This window comes from Malus domestica, chromosome 15 (assembly GCF_042453785.1).
Source record: "Malus domestica chromosome 15, GDT2T_hap1".
NCBI classification, from domain to species: Eukaryota; Viridiplantae; Streptophyta; class Magnoliopsida; order Rosales; family Rosaceae; genus Malus; species Malus domestica.
In genome coordinates this window covers 26,464,565-26,485,998 of record NC_091675.1, presented here as the reverse complement: position 1 = coordinate 26,485,998, position 21,434 = coordinate 26,464,565, and the positions used below count along the sequence as shown (strand labels likewise).

At 37.7% G+C, this 21,434-nt stretch overlaps 3 protein-coding genes and 1 long non-coding RNA gene across 6 annotated transcripts; 1 reads left to right on the top strand and 3 right to left on the bottom strand.

Annotated features, from left to right (window-relative positions):
* Positions 1-1,087: 1,087 nt before the first annotated feature.
* On the bottom strand, positions 1,088-1,702 carry LOC114821589 (zinc finger protein 7-like). Its single transcript, XM_029094397.2, has one exon. It carries the CDS (start codon positions 1,700-1,702, stop codon positions 1,088-1,090), a length of 615 nt encoding a protein of 204 aa, XP_028950230.2.
* Positions 1,703-5,772: 4,070 nt separating this feature from the next.
* On the bottom strand, positions 5,773-7,109 carry LOC139192021 (uncharacterized). Its single transcript, XR_011575782.1, has 2 exons — positions 6,754-7,109; positions 5,773-5,965 (listed from the first exon to the last, which is right to left on the bottom strand). It is a non-coding gene; the product is annotated as an uncharacterized lncRNA (long non-coding RNA).
* Positions 7,110-9,365: 2,256 nt separating this feature from the next.
* LOC114821473 (pentatricopeptide repeat-containing protein ELI1, chloroplastic) lies at positions 9,366-11,504 on the top strand. The gene has a single exon (XM_029093677.2). It carries the CDS (start codon positions 9,599-9,601, stop codon positions 11,468-11,470), a length of 1,872 nt encoding a protein of 623 aa, XP_028949510.2. The 5' UTR covers positions 9,366-9,598; the 3' UTR covers positions 11,471-11,504.
* Positions 11,505-11,714: 210 nt separating this feature from the next.
* On the bottom strand, positions 11,715-19,936 carry LOC114821474 (WD40 repeat-containing protein HOS15-like). Of its 3 annotated transcripts, none has more exons than XM_070813090.1 (15): positions 19,576-19,901; positions 18,730-18,875; positions 18,233-18,616; positions 17,997-18,077; positions 15,791-15,867; positions 15,617-15,663; positions 14,999-15,149; positions 14,701-14,764; positions 14,426-14,584; positions 14,226-14,347; positions 13,607-13,681; positions 13,158-13,211; positions 12,987-13,060; positions 12,367-12,441; positions 11,715-12,278 (listed from the first exon to the last, which is right to left on the bottom strand). In XM_070813090.1, exons 3-15 carry the CDS (start codon positions 18,525-18,527, stop codon positions 12,059-12,061), a joined length of 1,494 nt encoding a protein of 497 aa, XP_070669191.1. In that variant the 5' UTR covers positions 18,528-18,616; positions 18,730-18,875; positions 19,576-19,901; the 3' UTR covers positions 11,715-12,058. The 3 variants fall into 3 exon arrangements, with proteins under 3 accessions (XP_070669191.1, XP_028949511.2, XP_028949512.2); XM_029093678.2 differs by having other exon boundaries at positions 18,233-18,608; positions 19,576-19,897; XM_029093679.2 differs by lacking the exon at positions 17,997-18,077 and having other exon boundaries at positions 18,233-18,608; positions 19,576-19,936.
* Between the last annotated feature and the right edge of the window lie 1,498 nt (positions 19,937-21,434).

Below are 21,434 nucleotides of genomic sequence, written 5' to 3'. Positions count from 1 at the left end.
TGTCATCTTAAATGAGATTTACCTTTTTGATGACATTGTTTTCGGGCTAAATAAAACTATTTAGACCATGGCTAGATATTAGCTAAAGTTGCCATGAGTTTGGACCTCAGCTCCTCCCTCTTCTATCTCTACGTTAAGCATAGTTCTTATGTAGTCCTTTTAGGTTTGTGTTTGTTACATACGATCAATATTTATAAAATAACTGTCTAACAAAGAAAGAAATGGATGACAACTTTTATTTTGTCTAAATTGTGCAGTTCTTCCAATCCTACCATGAATATCCATCATGAAATTCCCTCATGACTACTCGATCTTTCTTCAAATATCTCAATCGTGTGGAACAAAGGCAGGGAGCCTTATTGAATGGGTCTGCCTTAGAAATCCAAAGGGCCCATTAAAAAATAATATATGGGCCGTGCTTGACAACCCAATGAGGATCCAATTTAGATGCTCAAACCAGCCTTCGAAGGATGAGCATTTCATTAAGCCATTGATCCGACCATGATTTGAGAAGTAATCAGATCGAAGCCAATTATCAATTCTGGTCCAGAGAGATTCTATTGGCCGAAAAAGACAATTCAAATTTTTGTTGCCACTTGCCACTCCAAATAGAATTTGGTTGCACTAAAACCTCAAGCACAAACTGTTATTCTTTCTCTTTCACAAAAAGCAGAAGGAAACTGAATTATTTTCTAAGAGGAGTAGTTGAAAGTTCGGCGTTATAGCACTATACAATCAACAAACCGGTAATTTTATGGAGACTTTAATTTAAACCATATGACATCTTCATAGATGACTGAATTATTACATAAGTATTGATTAACGTGTTTATTTTCTATTAATGATACATCATATTAATATCGTATAAAAAGTTGATATGCCTAGTATTATTCTAAACAACGAACAGGGAACAATAGCAAAGGTTCCATCAACTACAGTACACGCACCAAAGCATTATTTATCAAATTATACATCCTGTCCAGATAAAAAATGCACACAAATGCATTTATATGATCCTAAAACATGTATTATTTATTTAGACGAATTTAGATTGAAATACAAGCAATACTAGGATCAGAATTTAGGATCACAGCCGAAGATTTAAGTCCAGCTGCTTATTATGTACATCTGATTCTTGTCTGGGTAATTGATGATCCATCCGGAAACTTCCTGGCCATTTATGATCCATGGTTTCTTCAAGCATGAAGGGTGTCCATGCCATCCCAAAACCTGCGGCGGCTTCCCTAAATCTCGCCACCATCGACCCATCTGACCTGCTGCTAGGTTTCTGCACGAGTGAGTGAGGCTGGACTCCGAGTGACCTAGCTGCTGCAGCGACAGGGGTAAACGGAAACCCCAACGCTGACATCATCATTCTGTGAGACTGATACCTTTTGGCAGCTCCCCTCTCTCTCTTGTGTGCGTTTTGATGGCCTCCCAAGGCTTGTGAGCTGTAAAACTTCCTCAGGCAAAAGTTGCATGAGAAAACTTTGTTGCTATTGGATGGTTTTGGTGACGGAAAATCGGCATCGACTTCCGCCTCGGATGGCTCGTTGGAGTTGAGGCTTAAACTCAACCAGTCTCCGAAATTATCACCTCCACGATCATCACCTAATCTTTCATCATTACTTTCTATAATCTCATCATTTGCTTCTTGTGCTTCTGCTTCTGCTTCTTGTTCTTGCTCCCTTTTGGAAATCATTGCAAATCCTAGACAAACTCAATTTAAAAGGTATAAGAAATTGAGATTTTGAGATAGAGGGTTGAAGAAGTGGGGGAGCTTGGACTTAAATAAGGGGTGCGATGGAAAAGAAGGGAGTTAAGTTAGTGTTCAAAATGCAAACGTGGACATAACTACATTTGTTGGGTTTGAGTTATTTTCCTCGCTGTTTATACTTGTTTAAAGTATAATATCGCTTGTATTAAAAAATATATAAGAAATTAATGTTCTAAACAGTCCAAGAAGGAAAGGGAATATGATAATGGTGGGGAGGCAGTGTCATTGGATATCACCAAAATATTTTATCTCTAAATCTATATGGTGCTCCCACTTTTTGATGCTTGAGACTTCTAAGGGGACCAGTTGCTTGTGTCATGCATAATAGTATTGGCCATTCAAGGCTTAGGATTCCTTAGTTCCTTGCTCATCTTTTCTTTCACTCCTCTTAGTAGCATCAATATAATTTGATTCCATATGGATGAACTAATCACAAACACTTTGAATTAACTACTGAAAATGTGCAGATGCTGAAAATTCCATAAAAACTTTCCAATTTCCAAAGTGCTTCTAGTGATGGAAAATTGAAATAAAAAAGCACTTCTAGGTAAATGTTGCTTAGAGAACATAGGCAAGTTGGGGTTGCTTAGAAGAGCCCAAAAGGTGCTTGTAGTAAATGAAGCTACGTACGTAGCTAGATTGATACAGATATGGTCCCAACTCCTAACCCTAACCAGAACCCTACATAATTTGGACCCGTTAGTGAAGATTTAAAGCCTCCAGCATATGTTTATGTTTATGGAGTTTTGTGTTCAGGTGATCAAGGATTCATCGGCAGTCACAGTTGAATTTAATATCAAATATTAAGTTTAAAAAATTAAAAACACATATATTTGTTCTCCACCATTGATTTTAAATAAAATGATAAGTAATCATCAAGTCTTTGATTATCGGATAATCGAGAGAACATTTTTGAATATTTATGTGATGGACTCTCTGCAGATTATTGACACTTATTCGATTTGTCATGCAAAATTAAGTTGGTCTTGCCAGAGGTTAGATGTGAAGTAAGGTGGTCTTGCCAGAGGTTAGATATGTACATTATTAAAACTTACAGAGAGAAGGAGATTGATCTGTCTGCTGCAAGAAATTAAAAATCTTACAGGCCCAATATTCATTAGGAGGCAGATTCTCTGCCCTCTCACTTCTCGTGCCCTCCTGTTTTATGTAATAACGGTTAAGTTACGTTAACATTTTATGTTATTTTTTTTATAGAGATAATAAGACAAAAAAAGAATAGTAATATAAAATGTTGACGTTGCTTAACCGTGACCACATAAACAAGAGAGCACGGGAAGTGGGAGGGCAGAGAATCTGCCTCCTATTCATTAACATGTGGTTTTTGTCCAGATAGGAGGGGGAGAAAAAGATCACAGTGTTGGCTACTAATTATACTAAGGGGAAGGAAGAGTTCGGCTAAGCCACACAATGAGCAACCTAATTTGGTATCGAATTCGTCATCCACAATATTCAAACCTAAAACCTCTCACTTACAGATGAAAATGAATACCACCATACCTTTATTCTGAGTAGCCGAACCTTCAACCCTAAACCAATTAACAATTCAATGGGTGCTACCACTATTCACAAAGACAGACACCCCACAATCAATGAGTTGATACATGATGTCCACCAATGAGGAGAGTGGAGTTGTTAAAAGATGCTACCAATAATTGCTTATACATATGGGGCCGAAATGCAATGCAATGGTAGCTTTATCAAGAGTTTGGGAGGACCCAGCAAACTGACATTTAAATAAGAGTAATGTTAGGTATATCAAATTTTTAGATTAAATTTGTAAATTATAATGTGTCACTAATAAAAAAAATAAACACGTTAATTAATACTTGAATAATAATTCAAACATTAAAATCATGTCATATGGTTTACAAAATGGTGAATAATAAATGGTGGATAATGCTATTCATACACCCTTTATACCTCTCACACACCCTTGTTAATTTTTGTCCATAGATCTTCTTCAATTCATTCAATTTAACAATCAGAAATTAAAAATATATGTGACAAATAAAAATAAATGTGTGAATAACTCTACTTTACAAAATTTGGTCAACAAACTTGATAACGTATGTGAGGACATATACAGATATACAGGTGGGATGTCTGTTTTTCCCAATTGGGGTTTCCGTGGATAATTGTTTGATCGTGTAGCAGTAGTGGGCTACGTGTGCATATATACATATGTACAATAGGAGCTGAGAAACCACCACCACACAATTCTTATAAAACAAATCAGAATCTTGGTGCTCATCTGATTAAATAGTAATAATAAAATAATAATTAATAATCATTAATTGAATATAGAAGCCCTAGTTTTCTCTATATCTTGATTGGGATTAAATTAAAAAATGTTTGTGTAGTGGAGTTGGATTGATGAGTCAGATTATATGTGTGCTTGGAGATTGGATTTGTTTTGTCCACACTGCTTCTTCGGCTTGTGCCGTTTAATCATCAAGCAAAACAAGTGTTTTCTAATTCAATTTAACGCATAAAAGGGAAAACCAAATGTTTAATACTAAATTATCAAATAAGAATCGGTCATCGTTCATGAGATATATGAACTCAAGACTTACATTGTCACTATGACGAAACAAGTGAAGACTAGGTGCTATGTACTACCGACACTATTGCCTTCCCTCCTTCCACCTCTCAACCAAGAATCAGAGAAGTAATATGCAGAGCATACAGAAATAGTTTGAAGTGGTAGAGATTTGGTTCTCTAAGAAGGGCAAATAATCGTATCGTTTCGAGGGATTATACGCAAATTATGTAGAGAGTCGTAATCTTATCCCGGCATCAAGTAAGGCAGTTGTCGATAAAGATCGAAACAAGGATATAAGTTTGGATGCCGAGCAAGTGGTGATTCGAGAGGAACATCAAAATATATGCCCTCAGCTTGTTTCTGTACTGCAGGGATGCAAACATACCAGATTCTGAAGCTAACTCAAACCCTTGCAGAAAGACAGGCTCTAAAGTAATAATTCTCGACGTATGACTTGTGAAATTAGACCCAACACTCTCCACTAAAATGGTATCTAATAATCTCGATATTTAAGTGCATTTCAATCTCAAATTCGAAATTTTCAGACATCAATTTCGATTCATTAAAATTCGGAATTTTTTTTATCAGAATTGGAAAATTTCGAATCAAGAAATTAATTGGATCGGAATCGGAATTTCCTACCGAGCTTGGATGGAATTCAAGCTGGCCCTCAAATTCGTGCAAATTGCAAACTCATGTTGGATGCAACATGTGAAATGCGAGACAAATCACGTATCGATTTCAGTGGTGCGGGTCAGGGTGTGCCTGGTGCGGTTCAAACACCAGCATGTGAAGAAACAAGAAGCACATATCACTCACTATCTTGTTCATTAGAGTATAACTTATACACCGATAAACCCATACGGTCCCTAAACAAGAAACATTGATCGCATGTTTACTTACTATGTATGAGTATGAGAAGAGAATCATTCACGTTTCTTACTTCCTAACGTGTGACGAATAAAAAATGTGACTCCCAACTTAAAATTAGTAATCCAATACCCTCAGAACCGAGAATTGGTTCAACTGGTGAAGCGGAGGTAGTAAGTAAACATGCGATGAGAGACAAGAATAGGGAAGAGAGCAATTTCTCAACAAAGTTCACATGCAGTGTATGGACCCGACGAACAAGGTTGACATGCAAGTGTATGGACCCGATCAACATGAATTTGACCTGATTCATAAATAAGGTTTGACATTTGGCTACGAACACAACTTGAACAATCATGACACCCTTTTACCATCCAGTGTAAAATCTATAAGATTAAGGCAAAACAAATGCAGCTTACGGGAACAACGATTGAACCCCTTTATGTCACGTATTAAATTTCAATTTGGATCCATAGATTCAAATAGCAATAAACAGTAGTAAAATAACATGATCAGACAGATTAAGTAGTTGTATGGTCTTGTAATTCTGAACAAAAAAGCCTACACAAGTCAAATGGCTTATAAGAAAATGAACACATAGTTGTGAAACTAGAAATTATCCACTAAAATGTGAAATTACTTACTATACCCACCTCATCAAAGATAAGGAGTACAGAATGCTTTCACTATCAGAGCACCACGAAATGTAGCAACAACTGCTGCTGTGTTGATCCAACAGAAGCTTGTTCAAGTACCTATACAATACCCAGAAGACCGATAAGCTGAAAAGCAGATCAAAACAGACACTACTTCCACACAGATAGACAATAACGTAGCCTTGTCAAGTTGGAATCGGATAACCCAACAAGCATTCACTTGGGATGGCACAATATAATAGATGGATAGTTGAATGTCTAGCAGCCACAATTCCGTTCAGTTAATTGGAATTTGAAGGAAAAATAACACCTATACAAAAGCTTTCATTATCTACCACCAAAATTTTGGCAATAAAACAAACCGATGCAGTGCCAAATGCAACAGAAAATCAAAAGTATCACATACACATTCCGCACTCAAGCAATTTCTATTTGGTTCAGAAACAACTATAAGCTTTATTTTCAATTGAACAAACACTGCATTGCATATACAATAAATTCAAAGTTCCCATCTTTGCTCTATTTTCGATTGAAATTCTGATCATTCACTACCATTTCTCAAAATCGAACATGCAGATGACAAAACAAATAAAAATCAATAAGACCGATAAAAATCCGTAAAAAGCAATAAGCTAGTGCAAAGCATCATGAATCACACGCTTCAGAAAACCCCATTAAGCGCAGACAAATAGTGCATTGCGCACAGAAAATATTCAAAGTTCCCATCTGTTTTTTTCTTTCTACTGAAAATCCTCATCATTAAACTCCCATTTCATCAATCTACCACACAGCTAACAGTAAAATCAATGAAATTTAAAGGGGAAATAAACTGTCCATACAAGACGCACCGCAGAAAGAGAAAAACTACGAGGGATCAATGGAGGTACCCTGAGACAGCTCGCAGCAATGGCGCGCTTCGACGGAGATGTGGCTTGTGAGACGAGCCGAAGCCAGGGCGCTGTGCAATGGCATCAGCGACTGCGCGCAGGCCAATTGGCCCGCATTGACCGGGAGGGAGAAGAGGGTGCGGCGGGAGTTGCTGCCTAGGAGATTACGAAGCGGCGTGCGAGGGAGGGATGAGATCGACGGAGATGACCGGAATGTTGACGCTCTTGCGGTTGAGATCAGAGACCTTGACAAGGACGACCCAGATCGCCACGCCATATCTTTGCTGGCTGGAAATTTGGGAATTGCGAATGGGGAATCGGAGGCAAGGGTTTTAGGGCATTTGGATTTAAACCCTAGAAGGCTAGAACTCAAGGAGCTATCAGTTTTCTTCACTGTTGCAAAAATATCATTGGGCCTGTTTTAGATTTGTTTTGTTTTTCAAGCTCGGTCCAGTCATCATTGCACCTGTTTTAGATTTGTAAAATTACTATAAAGGACTCTTACATTGTTTTTATTTATTTCGGTCCACTAAAAGTGTCATCAACACACAAAATAAAGAGTTGTGAGTTTATTTTTAAGAAGTTTTAACGAAAAATCACATTTTTACACTAAAGGTCAAACCTTGTACTATTCACTTTACTATTTATTTTGTCTTTATCATTAAAACTCAAAGTTTTCAAACCCTTTTCATTAGTCTATACTCAGGTGCCTTTAAGGACTTTGTGAACCTCCCCAGTCATCGATCAAACATTTCCAGTTTGCATATTACATCTATTACATCTAGTGGGAACTCTAGAGACAACACTGCTTAGGCTTTGTTGTCTCTAGCACACAAAAATTTGAGTAACCAAATAAATACAGAGAGAATTTCGGATTAAATTAATTCTAGGGTAAATTACATAATACCCCCTCAAGTTTGAGATCTATTACAATCTCATACAATATCTTTAAAATATTTCACTTTCATACCTCACCTCACCTACTATTTTATTTCAAATATAATACATCCGTTACATTTTTCATCCATTGGTCCATTAAGAGCTGACGTAGCTATCACATTTGTGCTGATGTGACTACCACGTGGCAATTTTTTTATATACATTAAAAATATTATAATATTAACCTTATTTAAAAATAAATAAAAATAAAAATAAAATAAAAACTAGAAATACCCAAACCTAGAAATCCTTCCCCGCAAACCCACATCCCACCCCTACCCCCACCCCTCTCTTCCTTCCTGTTCGTCCATCCCCACCCCCCCCCCCCACCCATCCCCCACTTTCCTCCACCACCCTCTCTCTCTCTGGGCAACCTGCAATCTGCATCCCCAAAATCCCAAAACCCAGAATCCCATTACAATTCTCAAAACCCAAATACCATCAAACCTCGACGCCTCATTCGTCACTCATGATGGGTTGTGTGCCACGAACAATTGCCTCTTGCCCGAAATTCACAATGAAATTCAAGGAGTCAGTGAGGGTAGGGTTCGGGATTCGAGCTCTAGGGACGATGTGGAGTTGGCCTTGGCGAATAAATACGCGATTAAGGCTGTTTTGGGGGTTGAGCCACCAAAGGAGGTGGTAGCCAACTTCGATGAGGAGGAACTTGCCGTCGGAATCCCAGACTCTAATGGAGAGGTCGCCGAAGTTGGAGGAGATATGGAAAAGAAGAAAGACGGTGAACCACTCATCTTTGAAGTTGTCGACGACGCGAAGCTTGCCGTGGAGGTGGGGGAGGTGGCGATCGGCGGAGCGGAGACATGAGGGTTGGGAGTGTGGATAAGGAGCGTGGAATTGATGTATTATATTGAAATAAAATAGTAGGTGAGGTATGAAAATGAAATGTTTTAAAGATGTTGTATGAGGTTGTAATAGACCTCAAACTTGAGGAGGTATTATGTAATTTACCCTCAATTCTATTGAAATAGTTTCTTTTTTAATATTTGATTCAAAATACATGAACAAAGAAAGTCGTTACATAAAATTTAGTTAAATAATAGTATAACACATGGAATTTTTCATTGGACTAGACTAGTTATCAAGTAGATTAAATTTTAGAGATATTCAACATTTGTCCAATCCAAATTACCCAATTTACCAACATTTGCTCAGCATCTCCAGGATCTATCAATCTTCCGTAAGTTTTCATTTTGGGTGCATATGACCCATCATTCCCATCAAATTTTAAATGCACAAATAAAATTGTGATTTTTACGCACACTTTTACAGCTTTTGCATACCGCCTCTTAATTTTGACTTTTTTTTTCTTTTTAAATTTGTTCAATTTAACGACTTAAAAAAGATTACAAAGAAATTAAAAAGGGTTTCCTAGAACCATTTTGTACAAATAATATTTGACTAAATGATCCGTAAATTTTTTTTTTAATCGTGTTTTGTTTATAATTTAGATATTAGGCTGAAATGCTTCTGTCACTCTTCCCGATCTTCGGAATGAGTGAATAACTATAACTTGCCATCAGTTATCTCTCTTTTAAAAAAAGAAAAACTAATGAAAAGAGCTTGAAAACTTTGAATTTTAACGATAAGGACAAAATAAAAGATAAAGTGAATAGTACCATAATTGACTTTTGAGTGTAAAAATGTAATTTTTTTTTTGTTGAGGTGAACAGTACCGAAATTTTTCATTAAAGTTCCCTTTAAAAAAAAATGCACTTAAGGGTAACCCATCTTTAATTTTTCACTTTTTAGCTTGACTGGCTAAACTTATTGAAAAATAGAAGAAATTGAGAAAGAAGCGAGAAATAAACACCGAGTAAATCACAAATAATAAATATACACTAAATAATTGAGGGCGCCAAATATTTGAGATAGCGTTGGCAAAACAATGTCCTCAACCGCCACTTTGGCCACCACGGCACCCACTCACCACCACCGCCACCGCAACCACCCACCTTCAATTGACAGACTCACATTCCTAATCGACAAGTCAAAATCCATCAACCACCTTCTCCAAATTCACGCCCTTCTCCTCCGTCACGGTCTCCACCACCACCCAATCCTGAACTTCAAGCTCCAACGCTCTTACGCCTCGTTCGGCCGCCTCGACCACTCCGTCGCCCTTTTCCACCGCACCGACAACCCCACTGTCTACTTCTGGACCTCCATTATCCACAGCCATGCCCAGTTGGGTCTTCAGAACCTTGCCCTCATGTACTTCACCGAGATGCTCACCAATGGCGTTGAACCCAATTGCTTCACCTTCTCCGCTGTTATGAAAACTTGCCCGCTTGAGCCCGGAAAAGCACTCCATTCCCAGACGATTAAGCTCGGGCTCGATTCGGATTTGTATGTCAGGACTGGTCTTGTGGATGTTTACGCAAGAGCCGGCGATGTTGTGTCTGCAAGGCAGCTGTTTGATACAATGCCTGAGAAGAGTTTGGTTTCGCTGACTGCGATGATCACTAGCTATGCGAAAAGAGGGGCAATTGAGGCGGCCCGCAAACTGTTTGACGGAATGCAGGAGAGAGATGTGGTTTGTTGGAATGTGATGATTGATGGGTATGCTCAGCATGGGATGCCAAATGAGGCTTTGTTTTTGTTTAGGAAAATGCTGGCGGCAAAGTTTAAGCCGAACGAATTGACCGTGCTGTCTTTGCTCTCTGCTTGTGGGCAGCTTGGAGCTCTTGAGTCTGGTCGATGGCTTCATTCTTACATGGAAAATAATCAAATTCGAGTCAATGCTCATGTGGGCACTGCATTGATTGACATGTACAGTAAATGTGGTAGCTTGGAGGATGCTCGTCTGGTTTTTGATAGGATTCAGGAGAAGGACGTTGTTGTTTGGAATTCGATGGTTGTAGGATATGCAATGCACGGATTTAGCCAAGATGCATTGCAGTTGTTCATTGAAATGTGTAGAATTGGTTACCGTCCTACTGATATAACCTTCATCGGAGTTTTGACTGCTTGTGCTTATGCTGGTTTGGTCAACAAGGGACGGGCTTTTTTCAGTTCAATGAAGGATGAATACGGAATAGAACCGAAGATTGAGCATTACGGGTGCATGGTAAATCTCCTTAGCCGTGCTGGGCAGCTGGAAGAAGCATACGAGTTTGTGAAGAAAATGAAGATTGATCCTGATCCTGTCCTATGGGGAACTTTACTTGGGGCTTGTAGACTCCATGGTAACATTGCTTTGGGAGAGGAGATAGCAGAGTTTCTCCTTGGCCAAAATCTTGCAAATTCAGGAACATATATTCTACTTTCCAACATCTACGCCGCAGCGGGGAACTGGGATGGGGTGGCAAGGGTGAGGGCCTTGATGAAAAGCAGTGGGATTCAGAAGGAGCCTGGTTGCAGCTCCATTGAAGTGGATAATAAGGTACACGAGTTCCTTGCAGGGGATAGGAGAAACCCGAGGAGCAAAGAAATATACACGATGATCGAGGAGATGAACCGTTGGCTCAAGGCTCATGGTTACACCCCACAGGTAGATACTGTGTTACATGATCTGGGGGACAAAGAAAAGGAGCAATCCCTTGAAGTTCACAGTGAGAAGCTTGCTCTTGCTTTCGGGCTAATCAGCACACAAGCTGGAACAACAATCAAAATAGTGAAAAACCTACGCGTGTGTTCGGATTGTCACGCTGTGACCAAGTTACTTTCGAAAATCACGGGCCGAAAGATTGTAATGCGGGACAGAAATAGGTTTCACCACTTTGTACATGGTTCGTGCTCTTGTGGCGATTACTGGTGAATACTAAATTATCAACATAACATAGTTTCTCTGAGATGCTCTCTCTCTCTCTTATATCTTGTAGTACGATCCTTCCACAAGTAACTAAATTTGTTTGTCTAATCCGAGCGATAACACACCCCTTTAACCGTGGTTTTGATCTATCAAGAGAAAGCAATCGACAAATTCAACCGGTTCTGGTTCTGGTTCTTCAGTATCCGAATTGTACGGGGGCTTTCGCTTTCAAAGTAGTCAACACAAGGCAAAACCAGAAAAATAGTTGGAATAACAGCCTTCCTGAGAATCTTCAGTAGCATGCCGTACATACCTTGAGAGAGAAGCAAACTACACTAACAAGCCTAACTAAAAATGTTGAAAACAATCCTGTACACCTCTCCTAGAAAAGCGGCTCGATTAACACTTGAATCAGGAAACGAGCTTACGAACAAAATGAACATTAGCGAGCCGAGCCTTGATCTACGGTTAAAATGCAATGCCTACGCACCTAAAACACACTCGCCATCCATCCTAATCAAATACGAAGAACTAATCTACGACTGGGAATTGACCACCAACGTCCAATACAAGACAGGTTTGGCATTTCCAGTTCTACATTCTAAAATCCAAGACGCACACTGTGTTGTTGGCAAAACATGCAGCAAGTTTGTCGCCTTCCTTGTTCCAGCAGACTTCAAATATACCGCCACTTCCAGTGTACGTTTTCACAATCTTGCGTTCCTTCAGTGACCAGATATGCATGGATTTATCAAGAGATCCACTGGCCAAATACTCACCATTTGGGCTAAAAGCAACAGAATAAACAGGTTCCCTGTTGATTCAAATTGAAGTATCAATACACCATGAAGTAAAGAAATTTTATCAAGCTTCCAACACCATACGTTCGTTTTGTCCAGTACCTGTGTCCATCCAAGCTGCAGAGTAGCTTTCCTTGTTCCACATCCCATAGCTTCACAAAGGAGTCAAATGATGCACTGTCAAGAAGCACAATCACAAAACTTAGAACCATGACACAAACCTTCAGTGTATTTCCCCCGCAGAAAGTAGTCGGTGTAATTTCTCCGCAGAGTATGCATGCAGAATGAAAGTGCAAGTTTGAATACTATCAAGAAATAATATTTCTACATAAAGACAAGTACGCTTGGGCGTGAAAACAGAAATCCGCAAATGCAAGAACATGAATACAAAAGACCAGTGGCTTAACATACAGTTCTCACAGCACCATAGGGTTAATGGCAATAAGAAGTTAGACAAGAACTTCTTTCATAGCACAGAATGAATCAGGAGAATTACCACCCAACCAGGTTTTACACAGGTAATAAATCATTTGCTCTCTTTATATAAAATTTCAATTGACAGCATTAAGCTTTTCTCGAAAAATATGAAAACCATGTAAAAGCTACTTATTGAAACAATTTGCAACTTCTAACTGAAATAATAAAGGAACACATGGCAAACACAATGCAAACAATACAGAAGCCAATGGCGTCTCATTTCATCTGAGAAGCACTATATTTACCTAGCTAGGACTAACTGTTGGTTAGGGTTGTTTGTTCCTGGTCCAGTGGGACTCCACCTGATAGTGTATATCTCCTACAATACAAATTTCCAACGCTTCTAAGATTCCAGAAAAGTAAAATCAAACGGCCATGATAGGCAAATTAAACTTGAATGACAATCTGAGGAGTACCTTAGAATGCTCTCTTAAATCATGAACATATTTTTCCTGCTTCATGCTCCATATCTACACCATAATTTTACATGAGTTGCAAATTCAATATTCTTCTCAAATGGAAAATAATGAACCAACCGAAACTGATCCATTTAATTGAAAATGGCTATATTACATTGAATAGGGGTGAGATGAAGAAAAGTAGAATTATATATTATATATGAATTATCGGACTCAAAACTTTTAATCAAGCAGTAAACGAGATTGGTTTAATCAATCCTATCCTTCCCATGTTCCAGAGTAAACAAAACATATGACATTAACCCCATACCAGGTCTGTGTTCAACTTCAGTATCCATCTTTAATTATATATAAGTATAGATTAAAAATATTATATGCAAACAACTATCTTATCGGACATAAAATGGAACTACTTGACTACAAATTGAGCAGGAAGCACATATAACCTTTGCAGTGCTATCGTCAGAACATGAAGCCAACAATGAACCAGTTGGATCCCATTTAACACAATTAACTTCTCCCTGAAACAGTGAAAATCCATTGATCAGCCACAAAAACTGATACTATCAAGTACCCTTGAAAATTATAAAGTTTAAAGTTTGCAAATAACACGTAAGTTTTTGCAGAAGTTCAAAAACAAGTGAAACCATTTTTGCTACCTGAGCAAATACCAGTAACTACAACCAGGCATGTTAAAAAAAAACTGGTAAGCTCAAGGCTTTCCAGTTGACCAAATCAAAGGCAGGTGTGTAAAGGAAATAAAACAGCAACATTCTAGAATGGAGGGCTGGCAATACCAAGACCCTCTCAAATCCATATTCAACCAGACAAGGACCAGTTAACAGTTATTTAAATGAAATTGAACATTAACATGATAGCATCGAGAGAATATATCTCAGCCTAGAATTGGGCGTCCCTATATCTTCAACAATCTAAACAGCACAAAACTATCTGCAACCTCTTCAGAAAAAGAGCATAGTATACATAAACAAATAATAAGAACAAAGTGCTTAAACTATAATTAACCTCAGGTCTAATCTAGAGCAACTAAATGCTTGAAAATACCTGATGTCCCGCAAAAGTTTTAACAGGGTGGTTTTCCCCAATCTTGCAGACATATATCATATTGTCTGTTGAGCTCATTGCAAAGGAGACATTGTTGCGCCAGTCAACATCAAGAGTTGGACCTAAATGACAGAAAAATAGTCATCAAAATCCCAACACAGCGACTATTACACTGTCTGTTCCATGAAAATAATACACACCTGAATGAAATTCAAATTGTTGTTTCGGTTCCTCTGCCTTTATGTCCCACACAATTGCAGTTTTATCGCAGCTTCCTGTAAGAAGATAATCTCCCTTTTTGTTCCACTTTAGAGAGAATATAGGTCCCTTATGTTTGCTCAAAGTAGTAATTAATTCACCTGGGCAAAGATACCACACAATATATGTTCTAAAAACTTCCAAAATGATGCTGAAAAGTAAACAAGAATCATAAATCAGATGAAACAGAAAACCAGAAAAACAATCATCTGCTTACCCTTTGTACTCCAAATTCTTGCTTGCCCATCATACGACCCGGTTGCAAGCATTGTTCCCTCTCCCTGAATTAGTGAAAGGTTTATTTGCATATACACAAACGAAAAAAAAATTCTGGAAGAGAAAAAAAAAACAAATAAAGAAGCTCCTGCAGTTTTAGATGGCTTTGGAATAAAGAAAACATTTTCTTGATGAGTCTCAAGAGCCCATAACAAAGAGCATCCGCATGGCATGTAATCTATTATATCAAATTTGATAGGTCAATTATCACAAAATATATCCATAACAACAGAGCTCACATTCCAGTCAAGCGTCGTCACGTCTTTACTCTTTTCATTTGTTCTACCCTTAACATGCTTCAGCACCAACACATTTGAGGAACCATTTTGTGAACTAAATCTGGAGCTTCCATCAGCAATGGTCCAAATACGAGCTGTCGAATCTCCAGACCTGGAAAGTGATTAATTAAAAGTGGCAAGAGTAAGGGATTGAAACAAAAGGTATGGTAATCCTAACACGGCGTGGTAACACCATGGACTCAGAAACAGCCCATATTCTGGTCAACATTACAGGCCCACGATTAACATGATATATGATAAATTACTATCACCATTCCAGCTACCCTTAAGGGATGTTGATTTTACTGAAATTTAATGCTCGAGCGAGGCTTAAATAACAACAAAAGATAGTATAAAATCAAATGTTGCAGACTCTAGATAATCAGTAAAGGAAACATGAGCAGACAAAGGCAAAAACATGTCTCATCCAACGTTAGTATTCAATAACTATTAGTAAAGAGATATTAAATAAATTAACAAAGATTTTTCAATGGATCATTATGTCTTTTCTCTAAAAAAATAACAAAAAATAGATAACAGAAACATCCACTACATATGAACAATTTCACAAATACATACCCTGATGCAAGAAGGGAACCTGCTGGACTCCATGCACAAGCACATACCTAATGCAAAAATGGAAAGGAGATCCAATGGCACACAGAGAAACATGTATGAGGAACTATATGGCACAAAAAGGGGGTAAAAGCCAGATAAGGTGGGGAATGCAAGAAAATAGGAGCATGCACAAACCTCATTAGTATGCCCCTCCAAAATTGTCACATCAGAACTAGGGATTTCAACATCTGTAAGAGGAATATCCATTGGTTCTGCTCCAACAAAAAGAAATGATGATTATCATAATGTACATTTAGGAAATTGACAGGAAAAAGAGACAGAACTTGGACAGAACAAAAGTTTTTCAACTTTATTAAGTGGGAGTTTAACATAACATGCTCTGTCTTTTTACACTTATGCTAAAAAGTCTAATTCATTGTACCTAAATGATTACGGAATGAAGCTAGTTAAAATTCCTTGCACATATTCTCAAATGCCAAGAACTGTGCAAGCACCAGATTCCATAACCAATCTCTGTTAGGAATTGGCTCGACAATGTTAGTGTCGTATTTTGTTTTGGATTGTATTAGAAAAGCTAAATGTGCACATATTCTTGTCCTACAAGGATTAGAAAAGAATTAAGCTTTCTTGTACAATTAGACTAGGAATCCTCAAACAATAAACGGAATAGGAATGTAAGTGTACTTTCCTATTCCAAATAGAATAGGAAATTTGATCAGAAAATAGGCATGTAAATCACACCCTATACTTATAAATCGGGTGAGGCAAGGGGCAGAAAAAAGAAAAAAAAGAAAAAAAAAAGAAGAAAACAGAGACAGCCGAGAAGTCAGAGGAGGGTTAACAAAAACTCTGTATATTCAGAAGGTTCTTGAGAAGTTCAACATGCTAGAAGCAAAGGCAGTTTCAACTCCTTTGGCAGGTCACTTCAGATTAAGTGGGCAATAGTGTCCTAAGTCCGAGAAAGAGAAACAAACAATGAAGAATGTTCCCTACGGTCATATTGTGGGCTGCCTAATGTATGCAATGGTGTGCAAACCCAACCTAGCTCAAGCAATCAGTGTCGTTTCCAAGTACATGGAAATCTAGGAAGCCAACATTGGGATGCAATCAAGTGGATTTTGTGTTACTTCGAAAGGTTCTTGGCGACAAGGGATCTTGTTTGCAAAGTTTAAAAAAGAAATGCAAGGGTGTTGGGGTACATTGATGCCGACTATGCAGGGCATTTGGACAAGAGAAGGTCTACCCCAGGTTATTTATTTATATGCCCAGGTGGACCAATCAATTGGAGGGGCACTATTGCAACCAATTTCAGCTTTGTTGACCACAGAAGCAAAGTATATTGCTCTGACCGAAGTTGGAAAGGAGGTAAGTTGGCTTAGTGGCTTTGTAAGCCAATTAGGAATCACTCAGGATTACAAGAAGCTGAAATGTGAATGTCAAAGTGCCATTTACTTGGCAAATAATCAGGTTTTCATGGAAGATCAAAGCATATTGAAGTGAGGTATCACAGAACCCAGGATTGGGTGGAGTCCAAGGAGATTTGGGCCGAAAAGGTTCCTTACCAAGATAGTGCCGGCCAAGAAATTCAAGCAATGCTTGAACTTGATCAATCTAGTTGATTGTGTAAGGTGGAGTACCTCCTCACTTGAGATGCAATGAAGCAAGAAGAAGTTTTCCATGGTGAAGGTTCTTGAAGATTTCCTTCAGATACTCTAGGGTGCAACAGTCAAGACATGGTTTGACTCACCAAGGTAGAGATTGTTAGGAATTGGCTCGTCAATGTTAGTGTCCTATTTGTTTTGGATTGTATTAGGAGTTCAAGGTGCACATATTATTGTCCTACAAGGATTACGAAAGAATTAAGTTTTCATGTACAATTAGATTAGGAATCCTAAAAGCAGAAACGGAATAGGAATGTAAGTGTACTTTCCTATTCCAAATAGAATAGGAAACTTAATCAGAAAATAGGCATGTAAACCACACCCTATACTTATGAATAGGGTGTGGCAGGGGGCAGAAAAAAAGAGATAAGAAAACAGAGAGCGGAGAGAGGTCAGAGGGATTAGTTCTAGGGTTTACAAAAGCACCGTATACTCTATTATTAATTCAAATAAGCCATGATTTCTCTATAACAGGATGTAGGCAAAAGATCTGCCAAACCAGTATGTATCGTGTGTTTCTAGTTATTCTCTATTTGCTAAGTTTAGTCTATTGTCGGATACATCAAAGAACAAGTTCCAAGGGAATCGAAAATCTTACATTCTCTCCTTGGCAGATCGTGATACATTACAAGAGCAAACAAGAAGTTAATGTAAAGCATTGTTCCTTACTTATTTTCTGTTCATTAAACATAAAAAATAATTCTAAAAGAGTAGTTCACCAGCTAAGCAGATGTTTGAATGGATAAACTTTTCCTGCATCCTAGTAGGCTCCAGAAACAAGTGTCTATATCTTCTAATATCTAACCAATCACAAAATAAAAGAACATAATCATTGAATGGATTTGTGGCTGCTTAAAAATTGTGGCCATTTTGTGGCCTTAGTAACTTTATTCAGGCTAATAAAAGAAAAAAAACCACAAAAGAGAAAATCATTTGCGGTAAAACTTGAATCTACCTCCAGAAGCTCCATTTTCTTCATGTCTGACATTAACTTTATCTTCCTGATCTCTAACTACATCTCTGTCATTGCGGTCCTCACGCTGCTTTTCTCGCTCCTTATTCTTTTCTATCCTCTCTCTATCCTTTTCGAAATCCTTCTCCCTTTCTTTTCTTTCTTTCTCTCTTACTCGTGCACGTTCTCCGTCATGTTCTTTTTCAAGCTCCTTATCTTTATCTTTCTTTTGATAAGACTCGTGCTCTTTATCTTTGTCTTTGTCCATCTGTGAATTCTTCCTTTTCTCTGTAATCATTTGCCTTAGTTGATTTACATCCTTCGTGATAAGATCTAAAGGTTGTAAAAATGAGAAATCTTCATCCAAATCTGCATCACTCTGGCAAGCTTAAAACAACAGCTGGTTAACATATATTCTAAGATGTGCAATCCTGTGCAAGTTCCAAAACAAAAATTACCAGTTATTCGATAATCCAAAAAACAAGAACAAGAATACTAACATTACTCAAGTTAGCTTCCATCTCCAAGTACTGAAGTCCTTTTTGTATAAATGTAATGAGGGCACCAGGTGGAACCAAATTTCCATCTATTGTGCATTTGTTGATACCGGCCTCATATCCTAAAGCAAAAGCTGAGTGTGTGAAGCCTGCAGAAGTAATATAACAAGAAACTTAGAGAAAAAGAAATGGGTTCACCAATTCAATCTTCGATTGAGTTGGAAGATCATTCACGTTTCTCACTTTGATAACAACCGTAGAGTGTATGCATGCAACTGGTTTGTGTACAGAACCCCATAAGATCACTCCACAACATCGATTCGACTGCTTTTATATGATGCTAAATAATCTACTACGTATACAAAAACTTCCAATCGCTTTGTGTATTGATTGTGCATCAAATCCGAACCAATATAAAATCTTATATCACCATATCATGCAGGTACAAATCGCATTCAGTTAAACATTAAAATTTAATTAAATTTATGGCTAACCAAACTAAAATAATTTGATTATAAGAAAAAAATTACTCAACTCGAGCATTCAAAAGGAGAATTACACAACAAAAAAGTATACCCACTACTGTTTTCTGATCCATAATCTCATGCCCTCTCGACGCCGGAAAATAGGAAGCCAATTTGCAAACTTATTCCCAAAATTATAGTTCTCAACCCTAATTAAGTTATAATAGAAAACATGTAACAGCAATTGATAAAGACACCCTTATAATCTGTACAGCACACCCAAATTCCCAGAAACCCTAGAATGACAATACAATTAAAAACGGGAACAGAAAATTAGGGAAATAAATTCGAAAGGTCGATTGAGGGTTTGCAAAGTGAAGCATACCTGATTCCTGAAGGTAACGAAAGACTAGGAAATTCAACTCGACGGAGGTGATGGAGGTCATCGTCGCAGAAGTCGCCGGCTTCAATGGCTGTGATGAGAGGTCCGCAAATCGTGCGGCCCAGTTTCAATGAGAGAGAGAGAGAGAGAGAGAGAGAGGGAGAGAGATTGCAATGGCAAATGGGTAGGGATTTATCGGTTTTGCAGAGTTTGGAGCGGCTCTGGAAACCCAAGTCAGAAAGAAGAAGAAAGGGCAGGGGAGCAACGATTTTCCATTTTTCCTTTTTTGTTTTTTTAATTTTGTTGTGAGATTTTCTCTCGGTTCGTTTGTATTTATTTATTTATTGTATTTTATTAATGCTTTGGATAACGTAAAACCTTTCAACATTATTTGTATTCTTGGGTCTGACGACCCAGCCACTGAGATTCTGCCACCTGGATTATTAGATCCACTTGAGCACCACTTCATAGGCCTCGAGCCCAGTCTATTCCTCGCCATTAATAAATGGGCCGACGAGGACTGCCCAACAGAAAAGCCTAAATCAGGTCTAGTCTCTTGACCTCGATTCGATTCGTGGCCCATCCTACAAATTGGCTCAATGATATGGGTACGGATTGCGGCTATAAACAAAAAAAAAAAAAAAAAAAAAACATATGGGAGGTCTCGGGTTCAGTGCTCTAAGATTGTGAATCTTCTTGAATGTGGTCATTGGCAGGGTGAAATTTCCCTTAGCCTCTTAGGGCCCGAAAAATGTGCATAACCATGGCTTGCCACTAATTGTCCCATTTTTAAAAGAAAAAATCAACTCATTAGGTAACCATTATTTATTGGATAGATCATAGTTAGAAAAATACAAAACAAGTATGGTACATGGAAAATATATATAACTAAATTAAAATAATACTCGAACTATATTTTTTGGTAAAAAAAAATAGTACGAGTATGAGACATGAAAAATACATATATGTATATTTTTTGGTAAGTAAATTTGAAAAAATAGTACTGAGTATGGTACATGAAAAATACATATTTGCTTTATACTTGAGATTCGAGTTCTTGTCTTCCGTCCGGCTATATGGTTGTTTTAGTTAGAAGATGAATACAATTGGTTTTTGGCGAGTTCCTTTGTCCTTTAAGTCAAGTAGAGCGAGTGGGGCCTTTCTTTGCTTTTGTTCCATATGTACATGGTGCATGTAGGCAGTGCGCTTACGCATTCCCTGACCTATGCACCACTACAAGTCGACGATGAAAGGGAAAGACGATCCACGACACGCAAACATTTTGAATTGGGAGAAACTTTTGGAACGAGTTGATTGTTATTGTGTCGTTTTATTTTAATAAATTAATAACTTGTGTAATTGTGTCGTTTTAGTTTAATAAATTAATAATTTGTGTAATTTCAACACATTAATGTATTATTAGATTGAGACGTTATATGCTCAAGAATTCGTCTGTGTCGTTTTAGTTTAATAAATTAATAATTTGTGTAATTTCAACACATTAATGTATTATTAGATTGAGACGTTATATGCTCAAGAATTCGTCTGTATAAGAGGCTTGTTGAACTAACTCTCAAGTTACAAACATACACAACGAAGAATGGATATGTCCTTGGTTTTATTTTTTATACAACAAAATTTTAACTAAAGAGTAAAATATTGAGCTAAGCCAAACAATAAATTTGCCATGAAGTGATATCAAATTTGTCATATATGATAGGCAAATTTAGGACCTCAGACTAACCAATTATTGATGTCTCATTATCTTGCTCATTGAATTTTTATCTTTCTATTTGAAGTTAAAATAAAGAGTCAATTATCTTGATTGTATAATCCAAACCAATAACATTTCGAAACGTGCT

Coding starts and splice junctions, on each gene's coding strand:
- LOC114821589 (XM_029094397.2), bottom strand. CDS start 1,702: ATGATTTCCAAAAGGGAGCAAGAACAAGAAGCAGAAGCAGAAGCACAA.
- LOC114821473 (XM_029093677.2), top strand. CDS start 9,599: ATGTCCTCAACCGCCACTTTGGCCACCACGGCACCCACTCACCACCAC.
- LOC114821474 (XM_029093678.2), bottom strand. CDS start 19,636: ATGACCTCCATCACCTCCGTCGAGTTGAATTTCCTAGTCTTTCGTTAC. Junction 18,609..18,729: donor TGGAAGCTAACTTGAGTAAT/GTTAGTATTCTT, acceptor TAAGCTTGCCAG/AGTGATGCAGATTTGGATGA. Junction 13,212..13,606: donor CTGACGATAGCACTGCAAAG/GTTATATGTGCT, acceptor ATTATGGTGTAG/ATATGGAGCATGAAGCAGGA.